Source organism: Lepidochelys kempii, chromosome 10, assembly GCF_965140265.1.
Source record: "Lepidochelys kempii isolate rLepKem1 chromosome 10, rLepKem1.hap2, whole genome shotgun sequence".
NCBI lineage: Eukaryota > Metazoa > Chordata > Testudines > Cheloniidae > Lepidochelys > Lepidochelys kempii.
This window is the reverse complement of record NC_133265.1, coordinates 78134308-78160635: the sequence shown is the minus strand read 5'-3', so window position 1 is coordinate 78160635 and position 26328 is coordinate 78134308. Positions and strand designations below refer to the sequence as shown.

The 26328-nt window shown below is 43.4% G+C and overlaps 1 protein-coding gene across 4 annotated transcripts in view; it reads right to left on the bottom strand.

The window, feature by feature from the left end:
- Window positions 1-20533, bottom strand: part of CLPX (caseinolytic mitochondrial matrix peptidase chaperone subunit X) — a 33986-nt gene extending 13453 nt beyond the window's left edge. For 3 of the 4 annotated variants that reach the window (XR_012154097.1, XM_073304324.1, XM_073304326.1), the window contains exons 1-7: window positions 20363-20533; window positions 14051-14211; window positions 12384-12501; window positions 6030-6184; window positions 5305-5464; window positions 4843-4884; window positions 3266-3442 (exon numbers count right to left, since the gene is read on the bottom strand). Coding sequence is in view for 3 of the 4 variants with exons in the window: in XM_073304324.1 (XP_073160425.1) it covers window positions 3266-3442; window positions 4843-4884; window positions 5305-5464; window positions 6030-6184; window positions 12384-12501; window positions 14051-14211; window positions 20363-20435 (886 nt within the window). In the remaining variant the exon portion in view is untranslated. The remainder of the gene's footprint in view (window positions 1-3265; window positions 3443-4842; window positions 4885-5304; window positions 5465-6029; window positions 6185-12383; window positions 12502-14050; window positions 14212-20362) is intronic. The other variant, XM_073304325.1, reaches the window with a different exon arrangement.
- Window positions 20534-26328: the final 5795 nt, after the last annotated feature.

Genomic DNA, 26328 nt, shown 5'->3' with positions numbered 1-26328 from the left:
TCATAAAATACCATGCATCAATTGCAGCTGCCATTTAGGGGTACGAATCACAGAGACTGTCTTCGCAGCTGCATTTTGTTGTTTAAAAGATTTTTTCAATTACAGCTATGCACATGGGCACTATTTTTCCTCTAGTGTTAGAGTGAATTAAAATCAAAAGAGCGATGCCTTAAAATGAGTGAACCAAAAAGGTAACAAGCAGGAAGTCAGTTCCCTATGGAGTGACTGACATGCATGTCTATTACTCACACTAAGGACTTGACAACACTTAAAATGCTGCACCATTGCAACTGCGCTGTTGTAGCACTTCAGTGCAGACACCACCTAAACTGACGGGAAGCGTTCTCCTGTCAACGTAGGTAATCCGCCTCCTCAAGAGATGGTAGCTAGGTCAATGGGAGAATTTTAGTGCTGTTCTACACTGGGGGTTAGGTTACTATAGCTGCGTCTGGCGTTCCCTCTAATTTTTCCCAACCATGTATAGAATTAATTTTGTTACGGGCACCAATATGGAGATGATGTATGACACGTGACCGTCACATTGGTGCCCATAACAAAATTCATGTGGTGGGCGTAGTGCCAAAGGGTTCGGAGCATGGGAAGGGGCTCAGGACTCGGATAGAGGGTTGGAGTGCAGGAGTGTGAGGGCTCCAGCTGGGGATGCGGACTCTGGCGTGGGGCCGGGGATGAGGGGTTAAGGGCCGGGGCTCTGGCTGGGGGTGTGGGCTCGGGGGTGAGGCCAGGGATGAGGGGCTCAAGGCTGGAGCAGAGGGTGGGGGTGGGAGAGAGAGGGCTCCAGCTGGGGGTGCGGGCTCTGGGGTGGGGCTGGGGATGAGGGACTTGTGGTGCAGGAGGGTGCTCTGGCGGGGAGACAGGACTCCCCCCAGCTCTCTTCCCCCGCAGCAGCACCTGGGCTGGTGGGGGCGGGGGGGGGAGAGGAGGCGCCTCTTCCCACTGCAGCAGCTCCGGGGCTGGGGCCACAGGATAGGTGCCCCTCCCCCATCAGGTCTGGTGCTGGCTGGGTCCGGGCCGGGCCACCCCGCCCAACCCGTCCGCGGCAGGTCCGGGCCGGGCCAGGTGGGGCCGGGGATGCGCCGCTACCCCCGCCAGTCCCCAGGCGGGTTCCTTGAGCACTTGCTCAGCACTAAATAGGCTGCTGCATGGCCGTGCAGCTTACGGGGAACTTAGGTTGCATCTCTCAGGGCTGTGGATTTTTCACACCCCTGAGAGACATAGCTATATTGAAGTAAGTTCCCAGCATTTACCAGGCCTAAGTCACTACATTCATCAATAACCTGCTCCTAAGAGGTGGGAACATCTACACAATACAACCGGACTGCACTGGGTATTCCACATCTCTGAAGATCAGGTTCCAAGTAGACACATTAATAAATATGGTTATGACATGCAAAATAAAGCACCTACAACAAATTGGGTTTAAAGAACTGATTTTCTGAGCACATAGAATTTCCTGATACTGAATTTCATCCACGCAGAGTGCGCTTTGATTTTTTTCTTCCCTACCTGATTCCAGACTATTCTATTTCCACGCTATCAGTCTTTATAGTAACTGTTGTTTTTCACTTCTAGTAGCCGAGGTATGATTCCTATAATGGATTCTAGCAAGGTATTTATATGATCGTTCTGGAAAACTGCCTGAAGCGTGCAGTACAATTGACTTTTGACCAAGATGAGCCACTCTCATTCCACAGTACGGAGGTACCTGTGGGTAACACCAGATGGTCACCTGTCTTCTTGGATTTGAAGACCTTTGAAAATATGATTTGCAGGCACCATTATCAGGATATAAAAACTGTGCATTGTACTTTTGTCTTGTAGTCCAATGATTACACTCAACATTGTCCTGTGCTTGAAAGAAATCATCAAAATGTATGCATTTGAAGTATGGCAGAGAGCAAACTGGATCAGACAGGTAGTTGGAAAGGAGGGAGGTGTAATATAAGCTGGCAGTACCCAGGTCTGAAGTGCAGAATTAAATGCTAACTTTATTCCATGGAGGAAACGTTAATTTCAATCTGTTTTTAAGTGAACTTCAACATGCAGCATGTTTCAATATAGATTTCTTGTCGTTTAGGATAAGAACATACTATACAGCGAAGACTGGAGTTTAGCATTTCTACTTCCTGCTGTTTTTCCTGTTATTAACCAGCTGCAAAAAAGAGCCACCGGAGACTGAAATTTCTTAAAACAGGACCTCAAAATCTGTCCTCGGTCTGGTTCTAGTCAATATCTTCAAAAATTATTTGGATAATGGCATAGAGAGTATACTTATAAAGTTTAGGAACAATACCAAGATAGGAGGGGTAACAAGTGCTTTGGATGACCAGATTAGAATTTGAAATGATCCTGACAAGCTGGAGAAATGGTCTGAAATAAATAGGATAAAATTCAATAAGGACAAATGCAAAGTATTATATTTAGAAAGGCATAATCAACTGCATAAATATAAAATGGGAAATGACTGCCTAGGAAGGTGTACTGCAGAAAAGGATCTGGAGCTTATAGTGGATGACAAACTAAATGAGTCAACAATGTAATACTGTTGCAAAAAAAGCCAACATCATGCAGGCATATATTAGCAGAAGTGTTGTCAGCAAGACACAAGAAGTAATTATTTCATTCTACTCAGCACTGAAAAGGCCTCAGCTGGAGCACTGTGTCCAGTTCTGGGCACCATACTTCAGGAAAGATGTGGACAAATTGGAGAAAGTCCAAAGAAGAGCAACAATAATGATTAAAGGTCTAGAAAACGTAACCTATGAGGAAAGATTGAAAAAAATGCATCTTGTTTAGTGTGGAGAAGAGAAGATTGAGGGTGGGGACATAGTCTTCAAGTATGTCAAAGGTTGCTATAAAGACGAGAGTGAAAAATTGTTCTCCTTATCCACCTAGGACAGGACAAGAAGTAATGGGCTTAAATTGCAGCAAGGGAGATTTACGTTAGACATTAGGAAAAACTTCCTCACTGTAAGGGTGTTTAAGCACTGGAGTGAACTTCCTTAGGAGGCTGCGGAATCTCCACCATTGGAGGTTAGACAAATACCTGTCAGGGATGATCTAGACAACATTAAATCCCGCCTCAGAACAGGGGACTGAACTATATGACCTATCGAGGCTCCTTCCAGTCCTACATTTCTATGATTCTATGCCATGGTTTTATTCACTCAACTGGTAACATAATAAAAATATTTTTATCTTCTGTTCCCAAAGTACTCAAAATCTAGGGAAGTGTTAAGTTACATACCTGACCCAGTTGGTCCAAGCAGCAAAATATTACTTTTTTCAAGCTTTATGTCGTCATGGGTTGAATCTAGTACTTCGCCTCCTCGTTTCTCCTGAGGCATCTGCTGGTTCACTTGTTGCTGCATTGATGCTCCTAAAGCATTACCATGGGGACTTATTCCCGCAATCTGCAGAAGTTCTGAAATTAACAATAAAAGCATTGTTTGAGAACCAGGTTTAACCTGAACTGGCAGAATCTGACACTACTGTTGAGCACGTAATTAAAATTTTAACTGATGGTTCTTGTAATCTTTCAGTAGTTTGTTCTGTGAGCCAGTAATCCTACCTAAGAAAGTACTGCAGTCTACAGACAGGATTGCAACAAACACAGTTAGCATAAACACCAAAAAAAGAGGAACTGCATTCACATACTGTATGTTTCCATAAGCAGATTTTTACATATTTGAGAAGATATTTCAAACAGAAATAGGAATTGTATAGTGACTTATCTAAAGCATTCTAGTATATTAAACAAGTGCATGCAAAATTCCTAGTCCACACACAAAGCAAGTTACCAAGTATTTTCTCCTATACATAGATATATAAAAACAAAAGGCACTTAGATACCATAATGCTGGCAAAAGTATAAGAACTTATATAAAACTGGCAAACTACTAATATACACAAAAACAATGTACAGTTCTACTCTAAAAATTGACTATATAAAAATAACTCCTAACAGATCTGTGACCCGTGAATATTTAGTGGTAAATTAAGGTCTTTATTTTTTAAACACTCCTTTATTTGTTAGTACTGCAGTGTCAACAGAAAGATGGGAGTGTGAACTGGATTCTATTCCTTTTCGTCCATCAGCAGAATTTTAACTAGTTCCAATTGCAAGGCAGAAATCTGTACTTGAAAGAAAATGGAATTGACCAGGTGTAACTAGGATTATAAATTGGTCTGCAGAAGCCTTATTACAGATGATGGATGGTGCATGAGGCAAGAAGAACCCAGTCTGAAAGTCAGCTTGCAGTTAGAAAAAATACTTTAACTTGTGAGCCGAGCAAATGTGACCAGGTGTCAATGAGACAAACATGGAACAGCACAATGCCATTTTGACAGTTACTTTTCAGAGTACAACTATGTTGTAGCAAATATATTAACATAGCATTGAAGGATTAATACTATACAAAAGTTGGCATGAGGCATTACCTACTAGGCAGTGATTCACATTTCCCTTTGCCTTAGACATTTGGCATCAGATAGAAATTCAAGGAAAATATACTGCCAATATCTCAGACTGAGTAAATAAGTCTAAACTTTCACTCTTTTTAATCAAGGTTAATTCTTGGTACAAATACTTATTTAGAAACTTGTGGGTTAACACTTTACCTGCCTTCCATGTAGAATTATATACAAGGTCAAATCCTGTCCGCCTCAGTCACAAATGCTCTTTGAAGTCAATGGACTACTTGTCTGAATAAAAGTAAGCAGGATTTGGCCCATAATTTCAACCAAGCCACCACTAAACTACTGTTCGGATGTTAATTTCAAGAGTAAATATTGCAGAGGAGGACATGAGGAGAGTTCACTTACTTGTAAATCTGTACTCATCCTCCCGTCTTCTTATTTCTAATTCTAAGAGAGAGAGGATGAAAACAGTAATATAAAAATATATATATATATTTGCTCCACCTCTTGCCCTCTTCTGAATACATTTCATGGTGTAATCAACGTCTTACAAACAAGAAATCCCCATGTTAGCTTTTATTTGTCAGATCTAAGAGCTCCCTATTTGGGACTACTTAGTCATCTAGTTTTTGAAAATGTTTGCTTTTATCTAGCATTTATGTCTATATATCCAACAAAATCAGTAAGGAGCCAATAATATATTCTTCATGCAGGTATCACATGCCACTGAATTCATCCCAAGTTTTACATGTACAATAACTGCTTGCATTTATTATAGCACCATATATGGCAATATTGCATGAGTACAGGAAAAAAGTCCACAGAGACAATATACTTTATCAGAAAAATATGAAACATTCTACAAACCTCTTGGTGTTAAAGAAGTCTGCTTTTCAACTTCTGCTTGCTGTCTCAGATTAGCTGGGATATTGTTGTATATTCTTTTGTAATGATTGTACACAGCAACTGAAAGCACCTTCTTGGCAAAACACTGACCAACAACATACTTGTCGAGGTAGTTGTAAATCTAAAAAATAAAATTAACTTAATAAATAAATAAAAATAATTATATTTCTAAGCCACCCATGCACCATCAAAGCATTACAGGGTGCCAGAGGTACAAAATTAACACAGAAGACAGATATCTAAAACTGAACAAAACCTGAGTTTAAGAGACATCAAATTCTGAAATTCTAATGCATAAAAGGAGCTGAACTCCAAGGCTTTTGGAGCACAATGTGCATGGCCCATAAATGGAGACTATACTAACTGACCTAAACAGATTTGATTTTTAAATTTTGTTTCATGGTCTGTGATATAAACTAATAAAGGTCATGGAACTAAGTATTAACTATCCAATACATAAATACAACCAAAGATTATGAAACTAACAAATTTTTCCTTCAATAAAATACTTCACTATGTCCTATAGAATACAAGCAGAAAATCTTTAAATCTGGGAGAACTAATTTATCATTTCTTGGATTTATGTCCCAATTGAACGTTTTAATTTTAAAAATCTGTATCAAAGTTTAACATTCAAATATGCTATAATGCAGATAAGCAAACTGCAGTGAAATTAAGAACCATACTTTTTTCGGTGGAGGAGGTGGCTTTTGTTGGAATGCCAATTTCACAGCTTCTGCTGCTGATTCAGGCTCTTTAATGATGCTCTTCTTTGAGTCTGCCTCTGACAGCACAACAAAAAAATGGTGACATTTTTCACACTTCACAAAACGGGTGGAAGCTATAAAAAAAAGTAAAACAAAGTGGTAAGAGACTGTTTAGACATTCATTCAACTTTCTACTTTCATGCTACACAGAACATAAACACCTGTAATAAATTTCAGAGTAGCAGCTGTGTTAGTCTGTATTCGCAAAAAGAAAAGGAGTACTTGTGGCACCTTCGAGACTAACAAATTTATTTGAGCATAAACTTTCCTGAGCTACAGCTCACCTCATCGGATGCATTCGGTGGAAAATACAGTGGGACATTCTGTTAATTCCCTCCTCTGCCTCCAAGTATATTTTAAGTTGGGATAACATCAAATCTAGAGACAATATTAGTAAATACTCTGCATTTACACAGCACTTTTCATCTGTTCACCTCAAAAGCTTTACAAAGCATTTAACAGATGGTGATATTCATACAGAGAGGCAAAGCAATTTGTCCAAGATCAGACAGTGACAGACCTAGGAAAAGAAGGCAGGTCGCTATTTCCAGTTTGGTGCTCTGCTCAGTAACAACTGTATTCAAAAGATGAAATTCACCCAAGTGTGGCAACCCCTTTCATGCTACTTGAGATATGTGGAGGGAGCATAAAAAACACAGGGAGCTCTGTAATCCTGTATGCACAGGGGAAGGCACGTAATTTGGCTCTGAACAGACTAGCACAACTGAATCCACAATACACAGAGAGAGGTAACAACTACTGGGCCTGGCCCACAAGCTGAAAAAGTAACAGTGCCCCCTTCATGTGTGCTCCCCTGCATGGAATTAATCAGGCTATCGCGAAAGGTGGACATTGGGGTCTGGAAATTTCCCATAAGACCACAGACTATACAAAACTCTGCTTTGTGTCAACGAATGTCTAATCAATTTTGAACAATTTATATCTAATTAGTATTTCAGTTTCTTTTAATGTAGTATGGCAGTATATTGAATGGCTTCAATCCAAATATACTAACTCAGTAGTGACAATTTTTCAATTAACACATTTAGACTATAGGAAAATGTGAAGTATAATACATATGACTTCCGCTCTCCAGTGAGCAACATTTGGTTATCACTTAAAAAATTAACTAATAGTGTTCTAGATTTTTTTTTTTTGAGAAGTCATAATAAAAACCTCAAGAACAAATAATAGATTTTCTTAAGAACATTTTGCTGCCTTTGGGAATCAATTTTTAGGACAGCAGCAACTCAGACTTCAAAGGAAGACAAAAAATCAGATTCAGAAATACTTTATAATAACTTGTGGACTTGCACTATTAAAGCTATTGTCTGTTTCAGAAAAGCAAAGAAAATGGCATCTGTTCTAGATTATTTCAAAGAACAGAACCATAATCCAACATAAGTGTCAATTCCTGCTCCAGCACTTGAATGTCCTCTTAAGTGTGCCAAATAGGTGCAGTATGACCTACTTAGACAAATAACTACTCCTTATTAAAATGACCAGGTGAAGAACTCTATAACAATCTTCTGAACTTTTAAAAAGTCTCTAGAAAACAGATTACACAGCCAAATTCTGGGTAATTTTATTGTCGACCTATGATAAGAACCAAAACATTTTTGACATCGTGCTCATGCTTCCCATAGAGCAGATGTTAGGAGAAACTCATCCAACAGAAAAGATACATACGATTCAAAATTCTGTAGCTGCAAAAATAAAATTAGATTTTTATTAAAAAAATATACAAAACTGTTCATTTTAACAGATTATCGAAGTGCTGCTGCACTGTGGAAACCTCATTCCTCTTAATCCTATTCCTTTAAGCAAAGTGAACAGAGGAGATGGAACACTCCAGGGATAACAATATGAACCGCTGATATCATAGGAGGGAGGGGGCAAGTGAAGAAGAGCAAAGGTCACTCGCTTGCAAGCTACCCTCCTATGATAGTACTATCGATTGCCAGTATCACAGGAAGAGTGTGTGCACTTGCACAAGCTCAGAACATCCCGGACATCCTTATTGACTACAAGTACCATGGGAGCATTCTCCTCCCTCACATAATGCTAGCACTCAACATTAGCACCACAGAATGAACATGAATATAGGTTTCAGAGTAACAGCCGTGTTAGTCTGTGTTCGCAAAAAGAAAAGGAGGACTTGTGGCACCTTAGAGACTAACCAATTTATTTGAGCATAAGCTTTCGTGAGCTACAGCTCACTTCATTGGATGCATACTCACTCTCTTAAGCATGGGAACAAAAGGAAAATAAAGGAGAGGCATTATATTTTGCACTTTTACAGCAGCTTTCATTGGAAGATCTCAAAGTGCTTTACAAACATTAAACCTCCCAATGCCCCTCTGAGGTAACTACTTCCCCCATGTTACAGATAGGGAAAAATGTGGCACAATGGTGATTTTCTCTGAGGTCAGAGCAAGTCAGTGACAGAGCTGAGATTAGCACCAAGATCTTCTGACTAGGAGTTTCATGCTCGAACACGAGTTCATGCTCCCTCCCACAGCTGTGACAAAGGAAAATAAGATCACTTAGTTTCCACAGCAATGGTCATTTTCAAATAGGAAGGAACCAGAACTACTAGAAAACCGTGGGAGGTTGTTTTTTTGGTTTGTTTTTTTGGGCTGCTGAACACTGTCGTGATGCCTCACAGACGCTGTAAATGTAAACTTCACTTATTTTAGACTCTAAAACGATAAGGTCAATGGCAATTGGCAGAACATTTTACATCACCAGCTTCACAGAAGGTCACACTTTTTAGCAATTTCCTCAGGACAGAGGAGGTATAAGAAGCTCTGCAGATCTCCAGAGCCAGCAATAACGTTATATTAATAAGTACACACAAATGTCTATGCAATAGTTCCAGTTTCAAATAACTTCACTGGCATGATGAGGTCTGCAAATGTTTAGATACAACAACAGGTAGTGAAAAGGACGTTAAGCTTGGCTGTTGACTTGGCTCCCATGGCATGTTGAAGGCTGTGCACACTACAAGTCAGTATTTATAGTGGTAAGGTGCAAGCCATGTCACACCACAGCAGAGCATTGCATCAAGTTTTTGCACATATCATGCAATAGTATTATTTAAAAAGCTTGAATCTACACTCTGGGGTGGAGATAGTTACTACACTGCAATTGCTCTAAGAGAGCATGATGTCAAGGAAAAAGGGGCAGGAAATCCACTAATTTCCTAACAGGTTTCAACATGACAAGAAAACCCTGCTCTGGAGTATGCAAAGGGCAGGGAGTTCATCCTGGCAGAGCGAGGGGATGACAATGCCTGTTTTTAAGAGTACTCGGGCTCGAAAGGTACAGGTGGTTTTGACTTCACCTCTCAGGCATGAATTTTCATCTCACTGAGGGAAGCACTGATCACAGGATTTCCCTCCACACAGCCTGACACCTAGTGCTAGGTACAAGGAGCGTTGAACAAATGGGTAAAAACCACCAAGATCCCTCCAAAGAGCCCAAGAAGATGAGTGTGTTGGAATAGCAGAGAATCACAAAACTATTGTGCAAGGTTTGCAGCAATGTGATGAAGAAGCACATTACAAACAAGCTGCACTGGAATGTCAAGCTGTCACTCCACCACTCAATGGCTCTTTGCAACTTGATTCATTTATAAAGAAGCTATTTGACTCAATTCCATTTTAGCATTCTGTTAATCATCTCAAGATGAGTACAGAGTTAATTTGATGTTTAATTTTTTAAGTGTGTGGGGCACATACTGGATAAATGTGTTTTCCTTAGTCAGTAAATACATAATTAAAACACTGAAGATTTACAAGTCAAAACAACAGGTTTGTTTTGTCTTTTTAAAGTAGTGGCATTACAGGCTTAGCTGAAAATGAAGTTATAGTCTGTTTCATAGAATACAACCACCCATTAATGGAATGGGAATGGAACTTGGATGGGAATTTTGACAATTTAAGGAGGACGAGAACACAGCTTGCTTCCCTACAGCTATTCTGCATTCTATAGTGCAAATAAACCCAGAAAAGAAAATAAGTAGAGTAAAACAAAAACAGACTGAGTTAGGAAAAAAATGTACTCAAATTAACAGCTTGAAAGAGAACTGGAAAAAGATGTAAGGAGTCCAATGGATTCAGGAAGAAATTTTTATGTAAGCCTTAAAGGAATATCTGACAAATTATAGCAACTACAACTGATTTTCTTAAAGATCATAGTTACTAGGAATCCAATGACAGCTCTCCCTCCATTCTGTTTCTCTAACAAGCCCTAAACAAAAGAAAAGAGTTGGTTCCACTCTTACTTGTTGCAATGCTGCATTGTCTAAAAAGACTCTTTAAATCCCAGTATCTCAAGAGGGATGAGAAATTAGGAACATCCAACTGCCCAAAAGAGGCCATCCTCTCACTGTATCTTGATGCTTGAGTTCTCTCAAACTTCCATCAGCCTCAATTCTCCAGATAAGGAAAGGTAATTGGTTTTTAGTCTTATGTGCCCCATGATATCCTGGTTAGGTTCCAGTCTGGCTCTGGTCTTCTTTTTAAATTGAAAATATCTCATCAGGCAAGCTTATCTCCTACACCATAAGAGTATGAGCTTCATGGTAAGATCACTTCTAAACACAGGTTAAAGTATGTCTCTCTGTTGTCCATGGACCCAACAAGTTTGATCTCTGCTCTGAAGCAGTTCTTGGATGATGTTTCCAGCTGGATGCACAGAAACAACCCCATCATCAGCCCTGGCGTTGGTGGTAAGCTAGGTGGAGATAGTAATTTTGAGACTCAGTTTCCTGATGTCTTTGTTTACAACTGGGTGTCTTTAGAAGATGGTGAGTCAGATTAAGAATCTTTTCCTCACTTTCAACTACACCCTTTCTGTGGAAAGTCCCATATGGTGAACAGGGTCTGAAGTGTTTATTCCAGCTGTGCAATTAGGGCCGAATTTGCAGAAATTCTGAGCATATACCTTTTTAACTGAAAACAACAGACGCTGCGGGAGCTTAACACTTCTGAAAATCAGTCCCTCTTTCACACTGATCCTTTATCTATCTTGGGACTATCTTGCAACACCAAGACATGTCCTTGGGACCATAAAGTTGGATAACTGCAGTACCTTCCTATCAAGGCTTATCTGTTTACAGTTTGTTCAGAACAAAGCATCAGAAATCTGTTTTTTAGTTTAGGTATCTGTGATATTACACCTACCCTGCACTCTATACAGGGACTTTAAATTGACCTTGTTTTTAACCCTTAACAGCACGGACCTGGCTATTCATGAGACCTTCATCCTTAAGTCTTGTCAAAAGCAGCTGATGAATATTTGTGCTCTGACAACCCAATTTTTAGAGACCTCTGTCACTTGCTAGGTAAGCAAGAGTTTGTGCTTCACTCCAGTAGACCCTAAGGCATGGGATTCATGCTGCTCTACACTACTGCCTCAGCTTATCTGTCCAAAGTGCTTTTAAGTATGACTACTTTTAATCCTATAGTTGTATTCCTCTCCCCATTGCTCCTCCATTCAACATCTCTGGTGTGCTACAACCTCTTTAATCTTCTGTTCAAAAGAGTTAATTCTAAATATTTTAAACTTAATGTATTAAAATTCTTGCTGTACAGTATACCAAGTGTCCAGGGAAGGCAAAGGCTGCACTTCAAAAATAAGGTTGATCTTCAGTGGTGGTCTGGCATTTGATGTTAGAAGATTTTTTTTCCCCATTCACTGTGAACTCAACTACTCTTCTGAACACACTATGGCTCTTATTCTGGCCTACAAGGTCCAAAACATATATTTCTTCTAATATATTCTAAAATGTGGTGATTCTCTTAGTGGATCAGCAATTCATACTACTCTTCCTATTGCTTAAGAAAAAGGTTTTAATGGTAAATAAGCAAAAAATCATGCACATGCTCATTAGAAAGCCAGTTAGGAGCTGAAGTAATATTGTCTACATGAACACTTCTTCCACTAAGATACAAAATGTAATAGGTAAAATAAGCTTACATTGTTCACAATATTGCTCTGCATACTGTTGACCGAATTCTGCTCCTGATTATACTCATGCAGTTCCTCCTGATTTACAGTGTCAGTGACATTATTCTGGATTAACACCATCATAGCTGGATATTTATATGCATGGCATAAGTATCTGAAATTCTCAGTATTCAAAATAAAACTTAGCTATCGGAACAGAATGGTTAAAATTTTAGTTTGGCAATAATGTCAATGTTTTATAGAAATGGAGAATCACCCATATAAATCAGAACACAATAATCCTTTGTTAACACTTACACACAAAGGTCTCTACATGTGTGCACAGGTCTCCACACTTTGGGCACCGCAGCTGGTTTCCTCCTTTCCCCGAGCTTCCAGAACTGGACTTTTTACTGCCTCCCTCACTGACAGATTTCTAATGAGAAACAATAAAATAATATTTCAATTGTTAGTTCCAGACAATGAATTTCAGATTTGTTTCATTATACATACCACAGTATATAATGAAAAAAGTTAAAAAATCGGCAGCTAAAACTCTATTTTCAGTATTTGAAAAAAGACTTCAAACAGCTACAGTAAGAGAGTTTAAAATTTTATGCTTAAAAACAGGCTAACATTTTCCTGTCAACAAGCCAGAAGAAGCAGCATGTCACAAGAGACAGAAGAAGTGACTAGTGATTTTGGATGCTCAACCTGAAATACATTTGAGACACCTGGTTTTTCAGAACATACTGGCCACCCATCCTCTCAAAAACAGGCCCTTTCAAGGTGTCTCAAAATGAGTACTCAGAAATTAAGGCATCCAAAATCACAAGTCCCTTTTGAAAATTTAGATTCTAACCACTAAGGCATCAGTTCCCAAACTTTTGAAAGCTGAGCCCCAATTTGGTAAAATTAAACTAGTTGTGCCCTCCTGCAGTCCCACGACACGTTATTAAAGGCCTATCCATCTCAACTTCTAAATTAAGGCACATCCCACATTTTGGGAAATAATAGAAATATCTTCTCTATCTCTCCCCCCCCCCTTTTTTTTTTTTAACATTCTTTGATTAGCAAGGAAATAGCTAACAATGCTGACACTTGAAATATCTTAATTAGCACTCACTGAAAGATGGGGCTGTCCACATCTCAAAACTATTGTTTCAGGGTCTCTGCAAACTTATATAGACAACACTACATTGGTTACGCCCTCTTTACATTTTGAAGGTTTTCTCTGTAATCATAACAGCTATAGACTGACTTTAAAAATAATTATATTCACACACAGAAGCCTCTGAAAAATTAACACATCTGTCCATGCCCCATGGCTAGTCCTTTACATTCCACGAAATATCAGTGTAAGGAAAAGTTATTGAAGTACCCCATACACTTTCCAAAATCCTACTTGCTGACTAAGGAACAACCCATCAGGTAAGCAGATTCTTCAGGTGTATGATTATTAATTGCAGGTACAAGACAAAGAACAGGGTAAAACAAAGATTATAAGTAAGTTCATAAGAAGAATAGCAATTAAACATATAAGACTAAAATGAGTCTTTTCCACAAAGCACTCTTTCTTAGTTCCATGGCAACATATTACAGAAGTAATTAGAAAACCATAATATGTTTGGTTTAAAGAAACCAAACTAAGATGTAGTCAGTTTTTAAAAAAGTGTTAAAAGACTTTCAGATACCACTTCTATGTGAGTTCCTGCAAATGTTTGTGATTTTATAACCATATTTCACAATATTTTCAAAATATTTATCACACTTTTTGCTGTTTGAAAGACCCAAACAATTGGGAGAAAGTGACAATAAAAGTATTTGTGTACTGTCAAGGGCACAAACCATACAATGAAAATATTTTTCCTCTAATCTTTTCAGTTACAGTAATCTGAAGGGTAACTTGTAACAGTAGGTAAAAATTTCAGAAAGGAGTGTGGTTAAGAGATCCCTTTAAGCAATAGGTAGTGTATGCAGACTACCTTATTGCCATCGCCAGAACCATCCTTGCTCGTGCCATCTTTTGAAGCAAAGTATGCTGGTGTTTCTGAAAAACTTCTAAAAGGAATCCTTCTTAGAGACCGAGTTTCAAAAGTCCCAATTCTTCCTAAAACAGCGAGACAAGTACGACCACAAGTAATACCTGGAAATGAAACAAATCCTGTAAGTCTGTGGGACACACATCTTGCTCCCCACAATTCAAACAAACTCTTTGCATAAAATAGGGAAAATGCGCCACGTTATCTATTATTAGTTTGCTTTATGGCGTAAGAGAGAATAAGATATAGTTACCACTCTAGCTAGTATTTTACCATTTATCAGAAGACATCTGAAGTGCCAATGTGCCAGGCCTGATTTTGATTAAACTGTATAGTGATTAATCAAGGCCATGTCTACACTAGGAACGCTTTGCTGTTATAGATATACCAGTTTCTTATACCAGCAAAACACTCCTCCTACAGACACAGCTTATACTGGCAAAACTGCACTTTTGCTGATTTAGCTTATTCTAGTTCCTCACCCCTCAACCCCAAAAAAACCCCACTCCATAAAAATAACCTATTCAACGTATAACAGAAGCACAGTTTTGCAGGTTTTACACTAAGGATTTTAGTTGGCACAGTTAGGTCTGTCAGGGATCAGACCTCCTCATGCCTCTGACCACCATAGCCAGGCCGTCAGAAGCCTGTAGCGCGGACATGGCCAAATTATCAATAGTGGTTAGTTAGCAAACAGTACTACAGTTCAGCTCTCAATGTCCAAACGTCAGTTATCCAAGATAGCATCATGTCCCCACCTCAATATCTGTCATATCAAAGATTTTCTTGCTAATCCAAAATTATTTCAGGTCCCCAGCAACATTTAGGTAATTGAGGTTATATTATGCTAGTGACAGTTACAGAAAAGCGCAATCAGGATGAAAAAAAGATCAACCTTTAACATGTATTATGAAATGAGGTAACTGCAGAGATAATAATGAAATGACCTTTGAAACGTCTCCTAACCATATGAAATGTACCATGTAAGTGTCTTAGCAGCGTAGTACACTGGTCTTCATTTGGCAGAATCAGAATCCTTGACACTTACTTGTAAACATTTCCAAAAGTCAGTTTCCAGGAATTTTCAGAAGGTCAGATTTGAAGAAACAAATTCTTAAGGGGGAAATGTAGGGGGGCTATTATGTTTGGCAGCATGGCTATCTTCTATAAACAGTGGGTACAAATTTTAAATTAAATACTCTATTTTTAACTTTGACTGTTTTAAATGATTTATTTCCAACATGAAAAAAACTCATCCATTAGGCTACCCAAACTGTTGGTAGTCTTGCAATAGCCTGGGAGAAATACTCCACATGTGGGTGGTTATGAGCCCACCTACACTATTCCTACAGTTTTAGAAGCTTTTACATAGATTAAAATACAAGAAATGGTACAAAATTCAAGTAGCAATGATACATTTGAGATCTAGATTTCATGTTAGGGAGCTACTACACATAACTAGTAAACAATGTGAGGGGAATTCTAAGGGCCGACCTACAGGAAAATGCTACTTAACAATAATGATATAGCAGTATAGCATCAGCTCCTATTTTTTTATTCCAGCTAACTTTGGACTGGGGTAAGTGGAGGAGGATTGAACCCTGGGAAGAAATCTCATCCACTGAAAGTTTATCATCTCAGCAGAACCTTCTCAAGCAGGGACACACAAATGAAGAGAATATGGATGATAGGATGAGTGGAGTTGGTTTGCAATGAAACAGAAAATGATTTCCAGTAATTTCTAAGACAGTTTATCATAAATCTAAGTCTATCGTTTTAATTTATCAGGATTTTGTTAAAATAAGTTCAAAGACAGACATGTAATTTTGTTCCAATATTTGACCCTCAGAATTTTTCACTGGCTATCAATTCCCCTCAACATTACACTTTATTCCCTTAATGCACACATTTCATTATGAGAATATATTTTAAATGATTTAATAAACAACATTCTTAGGACTTTCAGCTTAAATTCTTGGTGTCCTTTGAGAGAGAGGAGGGTTTTTGAAAATGACACCTTATTACTTTAATACAAGGACAGACGACAATAAGGAAGAGTATTACACACAGACATACATATGGTCAAAGAAAAAGCCCCTGCCAACATCTGCTACTGCAAAGTCACAACCAGTGATATTGAATCAAATCAGATTTGCGGATTTTTTAAAAAAACAGTTTACTAGCAAAACACTACCATAAATTAAGGTAATTAAGATATATGTTTAAAAGGGACACTATCAACTCAAAATATATATTTAAAAAAATAGCTGTGTTTGTACTTGACCCTTAGTCCCAACCAATTGAAGATGTCTCTTGCCTGCTGCAATAAGAGAGCAAACTGAATCTAAGGGTTCCTTTTCTTTTTGTGAAGCTAAGGGAAATCATGAAACTAACTATACACAAACTGCTGTCAAATGCACAAAGTAAACTGAAAACAAAAAAAGATTTCTCTTTCAGTTACTGTAATGTTAGGGCACGGATGGGCAAACTTTTTGGCCCAAGGGCCACACTGGATTCCAAAACCGTATGGAGGGCCAGGTAGGGAAGGCTGTGCCTCCCCAAACAGCCTGGCCCCCGCCCCCTATCCGCCCCCTCCCACTTTCTGCCCCCTGACTGCTCCCCTCAGAATCCCTGACCCATCCAACCCCCCCTGCTCCCTGTCACCTGATTCCCCCGACCCCATCCACACCCCCCACCCCAACAGCCCGCTGGAACTCCCATGCCTATCCAACCCCCCCCGTTCCCCATCCTCTGACACCTCTCAGAACCTCTGCCCTATCCAACCACCCCCTGCTCCCTGACTGCCCCCCGGGATCCCCTGCGGCTGGAGACAGACATACTGCCACACTGCCCTGCATGAGCACGCGGCGGCGTAGCTGCGGGGGAGGGAGACAGCGGGGGAGGGGCCGGGGGCCAGCTTCCTAGGCCAGAAGCTCAGGGGCTGGGCAGGACGGTCCCATGGGCCGGATGCAGTCCGTAGCTTGCCCACCTCTGCGTTACAGATTACTTGAAAAAAACAGTAGATACAGAATTTGAAGTTGGTGTCCTTTCAGTAAAATATTTTTACAACACTCTGAAGTTGAAAAGCACTGTTTAAGTGGTAACACTAACAGTTAAATGTTTTGCTATTCAAACCTTGACAAGCATTACTTTAAATACCATGACAATCAATCTAAAAAGATTCTGCTGGGTTGTGATACTATTTACTGTGTGGTATTAGCTATGATACCATGGCAGTCGACACATTCTAGTTCAGTGGTTCTCACCCGGGGTATGCATACCCCGGGGGGATGCAGAGGTCTTCCATGGGGTACAGCAACTCATCTAGATATTTGCCTAGTTTTACAACAGGCTACATAAAAAGCACTAGCAAAGTCAGAACAAACTAAAATTTCATACAGACAATGACTCGTTTATACTGCTCTATATACTACACACAGAAAGGGGTACAGCAGTCTGGAAAGGTTGGGAGAAAGTTGTTGGCAGAGCATTTCAGGGCACCCTGCAAGAATTATCTTTTTACCCAGGCTGGGTTTAGGAGGGTGTAAATAGGTTCAGAAGGAAAAGTTAGGTATCACCAGTATGAGTTGGTTAGATAGGAAGAAGGCTTTTCATGATACAGAACCATCTCGCAAATTTCAAAATTGGTTATTTTGGAGAAAGTTTATTGTACATGTACCTAAAGAGTAAAATAGGAAGAAATTTACTGCACCCATTTCCATAAAATGTAAGTAATCATAAAGTGCAATTTTCCAAGAATATTCCACATTCCAGTCAAATACCTGGTTTATTTCCACTCCACATTTTAGTCAAAACCTGAACAATTCAACCTTCCCCCGCCTCTATTTCACCTTTATAGCAAAAATTTATTTTGAAGAAACTTGTGATTAGTTAAAAATAATCAATTCAAAACTGAAAAGCTTGTTGATACACAGTAGAGTATGTTTTGCTAAATCCTTATGTGTACTGCATGAAAAATAAAATCTTTTACTCAAACGATTGCTATGTTTGACAGCAGCTATATAATGTGCAATACCACTATCTCAGTTCTTCGTACTATTCCATGGTATCCGAGTGCCTCACAATCTTTTAATGTATTTATCCTCAGTATCCTAGTAATGTAGGAAAATTATGTTATCCCATTTTAAAGATGAGGAACTGAAACACAGACACAAAAGTCACACGTGGAGTCTCTAAATGGAGCAGGAGATTGAACTCAAGTCCCAAACTAGCACCCTAACCACCAGACCATCCTTGAATTTTCTACCATTTGCAGGGTTAGATCCATCAGTGACGGCAACAGGTGCCAACCACAAGCACCTAGGATACTGGATAAGAGTTGCAGGCATTATTATATGGCAAAATGTGAATCGTCTCCTCTACAACTATTACAGGAAATTGGACTCAAAAATCATTTTTTGTTACTCTGAAATTTCTAGTTTTTCATTTCTCTTTATAGATTCAATTTACATTATGTATTTTGAATAAAGAAAAACACTGGATATGCTGTTTATAGAAAATACTTGATTCAGATACTGACAAGAACTTTTTACCTTTTAAACTTTATTTGCTTTTAGAGGGTTCGTGTAAGGTAGAGAGTTCACAGTTGAAAGTATTGATTTGAACCTCCCAGTGTAGGTCATGCTGGACTGGCAGATATGGAATCGGCTAAATGGTTCACCGCAATGTAATGATTAGCCCTTGTTGAACTACCACATTAAGCTATTGTTACTGAGGTTGACAAAACGCTGTGCCCACTACACATGCATTAAACAGGCACTGGCAGGTTTAAAAATCCTTACCTGTGATACTATCACCACCTTACACTATTAACATTTATGTTCCTTAATTCTTGCATTTCTAGTTTAAACTATGAAAATAAACTTGAAGGTACTTGCCAGTCAGTCACAAGTTTATTCATCAACATGATGTTCCATTCTCATTAGTAATTAAATATTTTAAATCCTAAAACCCATTTGCATTTTCTCTTAATACTAGTTTTGTAAACCTTTCTTCTAGCCACTCAATATACATTTAGGCCTGAACTAACCAAGTGGCCTTTTGGACTTAAAAAAAAAAAAGAAAGAAGAAGTGAAAGAGTAAACTATTGCTTGATTAAGGACCCTACAAAGGTTGAACACCACAGAAGTCTGGTTAGAATGCCACTGGCTGTAAGAACCAGAAATACATTGCACATAGTGACTTGAGGGAGGTGATTTCTTTCAGTAAAGCCTAGACAGGAATTAATAGGAGTATCCCCAACACTGCTTCTGCACTGACCCACAACAAAGCCAGCTAGATGGAGATTTAATATCTCTTGCCAATTGTACATTGGTTCTACAACAAATCCATTTCAAGTGAGCTATCCTACAAACATGTTTCAATGCTTGAACTCTTGCTATAAGCATGTTTGGTACTCTATAGTTCAATGACAGGTATGCTTCCTACTCCCCCCACCCCCTTTCTCCAAACTACCCTCTTTACAAGAGCCATCGACTGGAGCTATACAAAGAAACAAAAACCAAGTTAGATCCCTCATTTCAGACCCGACTCCAGCCCCACCATTGAGCTTGCGATACCTCCCGTTCGTAACTAGATTATGGACACCGGGAATGTAGAGTCACGAAGCCCAGGCTAGAGAGCGATCACTGTGGCTAACGCAGGGCACCCCGCTTCCTTTGGGCCTCCCTCCACCGACACTCCTTATCTGGGGGGCGATCGCCCCGTCGTTTGGAAAATACTGAACAGCGGCTTAGTCCTTGGTGTGACAGAGGATGCAGCGGGGCGAGGCACAGGCAGGGCAGACGCGTGAGAGCAGCCCCCCGCCGAGCGCAGGGCTGGGGCTGGGTGCTGGGGGCGGTGCAGCGCCGGCAGCGGGGACCTGGGGGGTGCGGCCGGGGCTCAACCCCGCAGAGACACGGGGAGGGGGTGTTCGCCCCCGTCTCCGCGGGAGGATCCAGGCCAGGGCTCGGGGAGGAGCGGGAGCCCCAGCGCGGGGGGCGCTCACTGGGGCGCGGTCCGGACGACGGTGATGCCCCCCCCCCAGCGGACTCAGTCCCACGGGGCGGGGGGGGGGGCTCTCGGCCCGGACCTTGCAGAGGGGGGCTCGGCGGGAGTTGGCATTCAGGGCTCGGTCTCCGGGGAGCGGGGGAGCAGGGTACGCCCCGGGGGCCGGTCTCCGGGGAGGGAGTACCCGGCCCCGTCTCTCTAGAGGACCCCGGGCAGTGGGGGCTCGCAGGCGGGCGGGGTCATTACCTCTGTGCGCGGAAGGCAGTGAGGAGCCGAGCAGCCGCGCGGCGGCAGCAGCGCAGGTGTTACAGGCGGCCATGGTCCCGCTCGGCCTCAGCGCCCCGCACCTGCTCACTAGGCCTCCGGCCCGCAGCCTCCCGCGCCGCCCCCCCTCACACGGCTGCCGAGTAAACACCGCCCCTCCCCCTCCCCTTCCTTCCCCTCCCTTCCCCCAACTACCGTCACCACGCTCGGCGCTTGTGTGTCGTCACGGCCAGCGAGCGCCGGCTCCCTGCGAAGCAGCCCGTGCCGGCCCGCACTGCATCTTGGGACACGTAGGCCGGCGCGCTAGGAGTGACGAGATGGGCGGCCGGCGGCGACCCACTGCCTCGCTGGAGCGTTGCATGCCGGGAGCTGTAGTTCAGGGGGACTTTGCATGCCGGGAGTTGTAGTGCAGGTGGGGGAACTGGCAGTGGGAGAGTGGCAGGGGTGGTGAGGCGCCGCCTGTTGGCAGACACCTTGTGATGCTTTGGGTCAACCTGCTGATGTAGGGAGAAGAGGGATGGTGCCCGGGTGTTGCCGGCGTAGCGACTGTGTCACTAGATTTAGGGACGTTTTGGTTTCCCTAGCGAGGAAGGAAGTGTCACGGCGTCGGTGACAAATCTCACGACTTTCACTGCCCATGACAGCATCACTCACAAGCAGCAGCTCTGGTGTGAACAAAATCCATTCCACGCTCTTCTCACTACGTTCTGTTGCCCTAGTCCCATGTCCTAGTCCAGGGGTCGCCAGCCTGGGCCTGAGAAGAAGCGAGAATTGACCCATGTCCATTGCCAAAGAGCCACAGTAATACGTCAGCAGCCCCCCATCAGCTCCCCCACTCCCCCGGCTCCCGGCGCCTCCTGCCCACGGGCAGCCCCATCGATCAGCGCCTCCCCATCCATCCCTGCACCTCCCGATCAGCTGTTTCGTGGCATGCAGGAGGCTGGGGAGGGGGAGGAGCGAGGGCACGGCAGGCTCAGGGGAGGGGGCGGGAAGGGGTGGAGTGGGGGCAGGTCCTGCGGCAGAGCCAGGCAGAGAGCACCACCCCGGCACATTGGAAAGTTGGCGCCTGTAGCTCCAGCCCCGGAATCGATGCCTGTACAAGGAGCCGCATATTAACCTCTGAAGAGCCGCTTGTGGCTCCGGAGCCCCAGGTTGGCCACCCCTGTCCTAGTCGGAAGAAAGCACATTCCAGAGTCTTGGTTGCCAGAGAGGCTGTGAATGAGAGCAAGGGTTTGAGCAGAGCAGTAGTTCTCAGCTAGGGTTATGTGTACCCCTGAGGACACGCAGAGGTCATCCAGGGGCACATCAACTCATCTAAATATTTGCCGAGTTTTACAACAGGCTACATAAAAAGCACTAGTAAAGTCAGTACAACGCTAAAATTTTGTACTGCTCTATCTACGGTACACTGAAATGTAAGTACACTATTTATATTCCAATTGATTTATTTTATAATTATACGGTAAAAATGAGAACGTCAGCAATTTTTCAGTAATAGTGAGCTGTGACACTTTTGTATTTTTATGTCTGATTTTGTAAGCAAGTAGTTTTTAAGTGAGGTGAAACTTGGGATATGCAAGACAAATCAGACTCCTGGAAGGGGTACAGTAGTCTGGAAAAGTCTGTAGTCACTGGACTAGAGCCCCTTCTGGCAGAATAAATGCTTAGCACATAACTGGGGCTCAGTTTGATTCCTTGGTGGCAGGCACAGGGTGAAAAGCCAGATCTAATGGGGGAAGGGAAGCTGGAAGAGGGGAGGGTACACAACCACCCTTGGGGGGAAAGTTATGATCTTCTGCTCAGTAAAAAGTTAAAAACCGTTAGTGAGCAGGGCAGGCACCACTCCCTGGGCAAGGGCGATGCAGGAAAAAACATTTGTCAACAGGTCTTTGAGCCTTTGGCCACTGAAATGTTAACTGATCAAAATCCCCGTGCAAGGAATGGGAAGCTGACTGGTCTAGCTGGGCAATTCCTTGGGACTCTACTAAACCTGCCCCCCATTACTAACTTCTACGCTTACCCTGCTCAGGCAAGAGAATAGTCCCAGCTGCTGAACAAAAAGCAGCAGCCATGCTGGGTGCTCCCTCTCCAGCTGGATAGTCTTGGCAGCTGAGTTATTATCATTGACGGCTCTATTTGTGTCTCTCAGCTGGTAGGGGGCTGGCAAGAGGTTTCTGGCTGTCCTGATTACATGGGGCAGGGCTGGGGTCCCCCCTACCTCTTAACCTGGGCATTTGGCTGCCCCTCCAGCCCTCTCTTTGAGGTTCTGCTCCCTGGGGACAAGGTCCAGATTCCATTAGCCCCTGCAGGGATGAGCTGTCCTGAGCAAAGCAAACCTGCCTCCCCCAGAGCAGACATTACCTTGAGACAAGGCTCCTGTGGAACTCCGTTCCGCGCTGTCCACAAGGGGCAGTTTGGTTTCTTCAGACATAGAAAAGGTTATTCTTTGTGCTGATCAAATCCCATCAGAGCAGGGGAGGGCAAACTACGGCCCACAGGCAGCATCTGGTCCACCAGCCATTTTAAACCACCCCTCAAGCTCCCACTTGAGAGTGGGATCTGGGGCTTGCCCCGCTCTGGTGCTCCAGCCAAGGAGCAGGGTCGGGGGCTGTTCCACGCGGCTCCTGGAAGCAGCAGCATGTCCCCCCCCTCTGGCTCCTATGCATAAGTGCAGCCAGGGGGCTCTGCTCTGCACGCTGCCCCCACCCCAAGTTCCGCCCCCGCAGCTCCCATTGGCTGGGAACCATGGCTAATGGGAGCTGCGGGGGCGGCGCCTGTGGACAGGGCAGCGCACAGAACCGCCTGGCTGCACCTCCGTGTAGGAGTCAGAGGGGGGATGTGCTGCTGCTTCCAGGAGCTGCTTGAGGTAAGCGCTGCCCGAAGCCTGCACCACCTGAGCCACCCCGCTGCACCCCAGCCCTGATCCCCCTCCCGCCCTCCAAACCACTCAGTCCCAGCCCAGTGCACCCTCCTGAACCACAAGGCCCTCATCCTCAGCCCCACCCCAGAGCCTGCACCCCTAGCCGGAGCCCTCACCCCCCATGCCCCAATCCCCTGCCCCAACTCTGATCCCCCTCCCACCCTCTGAACCCCTTGGTCCCAGCCCAGAGTACCCTTCTACACCCAAAACCCCTCATCCCCACCACAGAGCCTGTACACCCAGCCAGAGCCCTCACTTCCCCCACAGCCCACCCCTCCTGCCCCAGCCAAGAGCCCACTCCCAGACCCTGAACTCCTCATTTCTGGCCCCACCCCAGAGCCCGCACCCCCAGCCAGAGCCCTCACCCCCTCCTTCACCCCAACCCCAATTTTGTGAGCATTCATGGCCCATTATACAATTTCTATACCCAGATGTGGCCCTCGGGCCAAAAAGTTTGCCCACCCCTGCACCAGAGGGTCACCCCTTCTCTACATCCTGGGGCTCAGCTCCCAGCCAGCAACCCCCCCAAACCACGCCTGAGGGGCTTTGCTGCAATTGCTGGTTCTGAATTCTCTAAACATCACTTTGATTCTCTCTATCTGCCTGTGCATGCATTTTGTCTGCCTGGGTTTAGTCTTTCCGCTGGCTCTGGGCTCTCCCTTTCACTAACCTGTCGGCTCAAGATAAAAGATGGCCGGGGGAACTGGTGCAAGGAATCGAACACTGCTTTGCAGGGTCACCATTTCCACGGCACCAATTGCCTAGCCTTTCGTTTGCTTCCTCTCCTTTTTTTCCCCATTTATTGTCTTTCCTTTTCTTTCTCCCCCATATTCTTAACTTTCTTCATTCCCCCTCTCCTTTCTGTCAAGGGTTTATTCCCTTTCTCTGGTTTCCCTCTGATTGAATCTCATGCAGAAGATCCCTTTGCATTTCACTCCTCTGGATGTTTTTGCTACTAGGCTAGCTGTCGCTGGAGTTGTCTAGAAATGCGCGGATCCCTGTTCCATCCCCCCCACTCCCAACCTTCTTCCTCCCCAAACAACTAACCCCCAGGCAGACAGAATGCGCACACACGCAAGAATCAAAACCCAAGAAAAGGAAGATAAGAAAAGAAAAGACAAAAGGGTCTAGAGAATGTACTGGCAATGGCAGAAGTGAAGCTGAACAGAAGGACTTAGGTACCCAAAGAGTAACCAGAAGAGACATTTGGGGAGTCATTAGGAATGAACAGTTGAACAATAACTGTGTTCATGTTATAAAGAAAACAGTATGACGTTTGCTTTAATTGGGATGATTATGTAACCCTTCTGCCCGTCAGAGTTGGCAGCAACACCGGGTTCAGTATCTAGGGGATCCATTCCAATAACACAATGCAAAACCGGCTCGAGCCCCCACCCAGTGACCTGGGACAAATATATACCACCCCCGCTGGGCGCCTCCAAGAGGCAATACTTCCCCTCTCGCAAGCACAGAGTCTGAGTGTAGCAAAAAGCCTTTTAATAACAGAGAGAAACAATGTGGCATTATGTTGGGGAAACACCACCAACAGGATTCATAACACAACCCATGAGCAAAAATCCACCCCAAGCAAATTGGGGCATGTCCTTTCCCTTTGGTTCTTGAGTCCAGCAACCCCAAATCACCCAAAGTCCAATGACCCAAAAGTCTCTGTCCCTGGTCAGGGCAGCCCCAGAGTTCGAAAGTTTATCTGCAGAGCTTTACCTCCCAACCTGGGTGGAGATGGGGGCGGGGGGGAACAGAGAGGTAAGGGGCACTTTACATAATCTGAAGCTGACTGCCCCGCAGCTCCATAGGGCTTTGCTCCGCTCCGCTCCACCAGCCGCCCCACGAACTGCTTGGCTCAGCTCCGCAGCCCACAAGCAGCTCCCGCCGTCCCATGAACTGCTCTACCAGCCAGTCCACAAACTGCTCCGCTCCGCGTCCCACAAGCAGCTCCCTCCCGCCATCCCATGAACTGGTCTACCAGCCAGTCCACAAGACGCTCCAGCCATCCCACAAACTGCTCCACAATAGATCTTCAGGCTCCCCCACTACTTAACACAACACTCAGTGATTTCAGCTCTTAGTCAGTTCAGCTCTTTTGTGAATTCAGCTTGTAGTAGGGGCGCCTCAGTGCTGGTACACCATTAGCCCAAAATGAGCTCAGCAGCCTGTAACTAGACTCCTAACGGAATCAAAATTAGCTCTAATAGTCCATAGTGAAGAGAGGAAGAAGTACAATTAACATGTAAGGCCCTCACCAGGGAGCCCATACCACCAAGTATTAATACCTCTTCCCAACCTTTCTCCATTGACAGCATTTTGGAACCCATGGCCCTTGCCTAGCGAGTGCTACTTAGTTGATGGCGAGTCCCTCCATCATAACAAAAGGCCAAGTACAGTTCCAAGCACAGTTCCCATAATCAGGGTAATAACAATTTATTCTTCCTGTCCCAATAACAGAGACACTGGGGATCCCACAGCAGGCAAAGTGACCATTTGGGCAGCTATAGCCTCATTCTAGGTGGGGTGGGTGTGCCTATGCAAATGAGATAGGCCCCTAAAGTTCTTTTCCACAACTTGCCACACCTCACCACAAGGTGTCAGGGTGGAGCTCATCCTGACTCTGCTTACAATTATAACGGATAGCTATGTCCAATATTTTAAAAAGTAGAGACAATAGGTGGGCAATGGGTTGAGGGAGGGGGTGATCCACAGGTGACAGAGATTGGAGAAAATAGAGAGGGGAGGGGCCCTTATGGGCTCTGTAAATCTCCCTTGTGTAACTTAAACAATCAGATGGTAATCTACCCCCAAGGGTGAGGGTTGAAGTCCCATAAGTGGAGAATGTATCTCCTCTGGACTGTACCTCTCAAATGTTCATGGAGAGAGTACAGGAGTTCAGGGTTCAGCAAAGCATGGTCTTTGGGGACTGATTTATATGTTATGTTGGTATTTTATTTTTGGATTTAAACTAAGGGGAATGTAGGAAAGGGGAGTGAACTGGGAAGGTGGTGGGAAATTGATA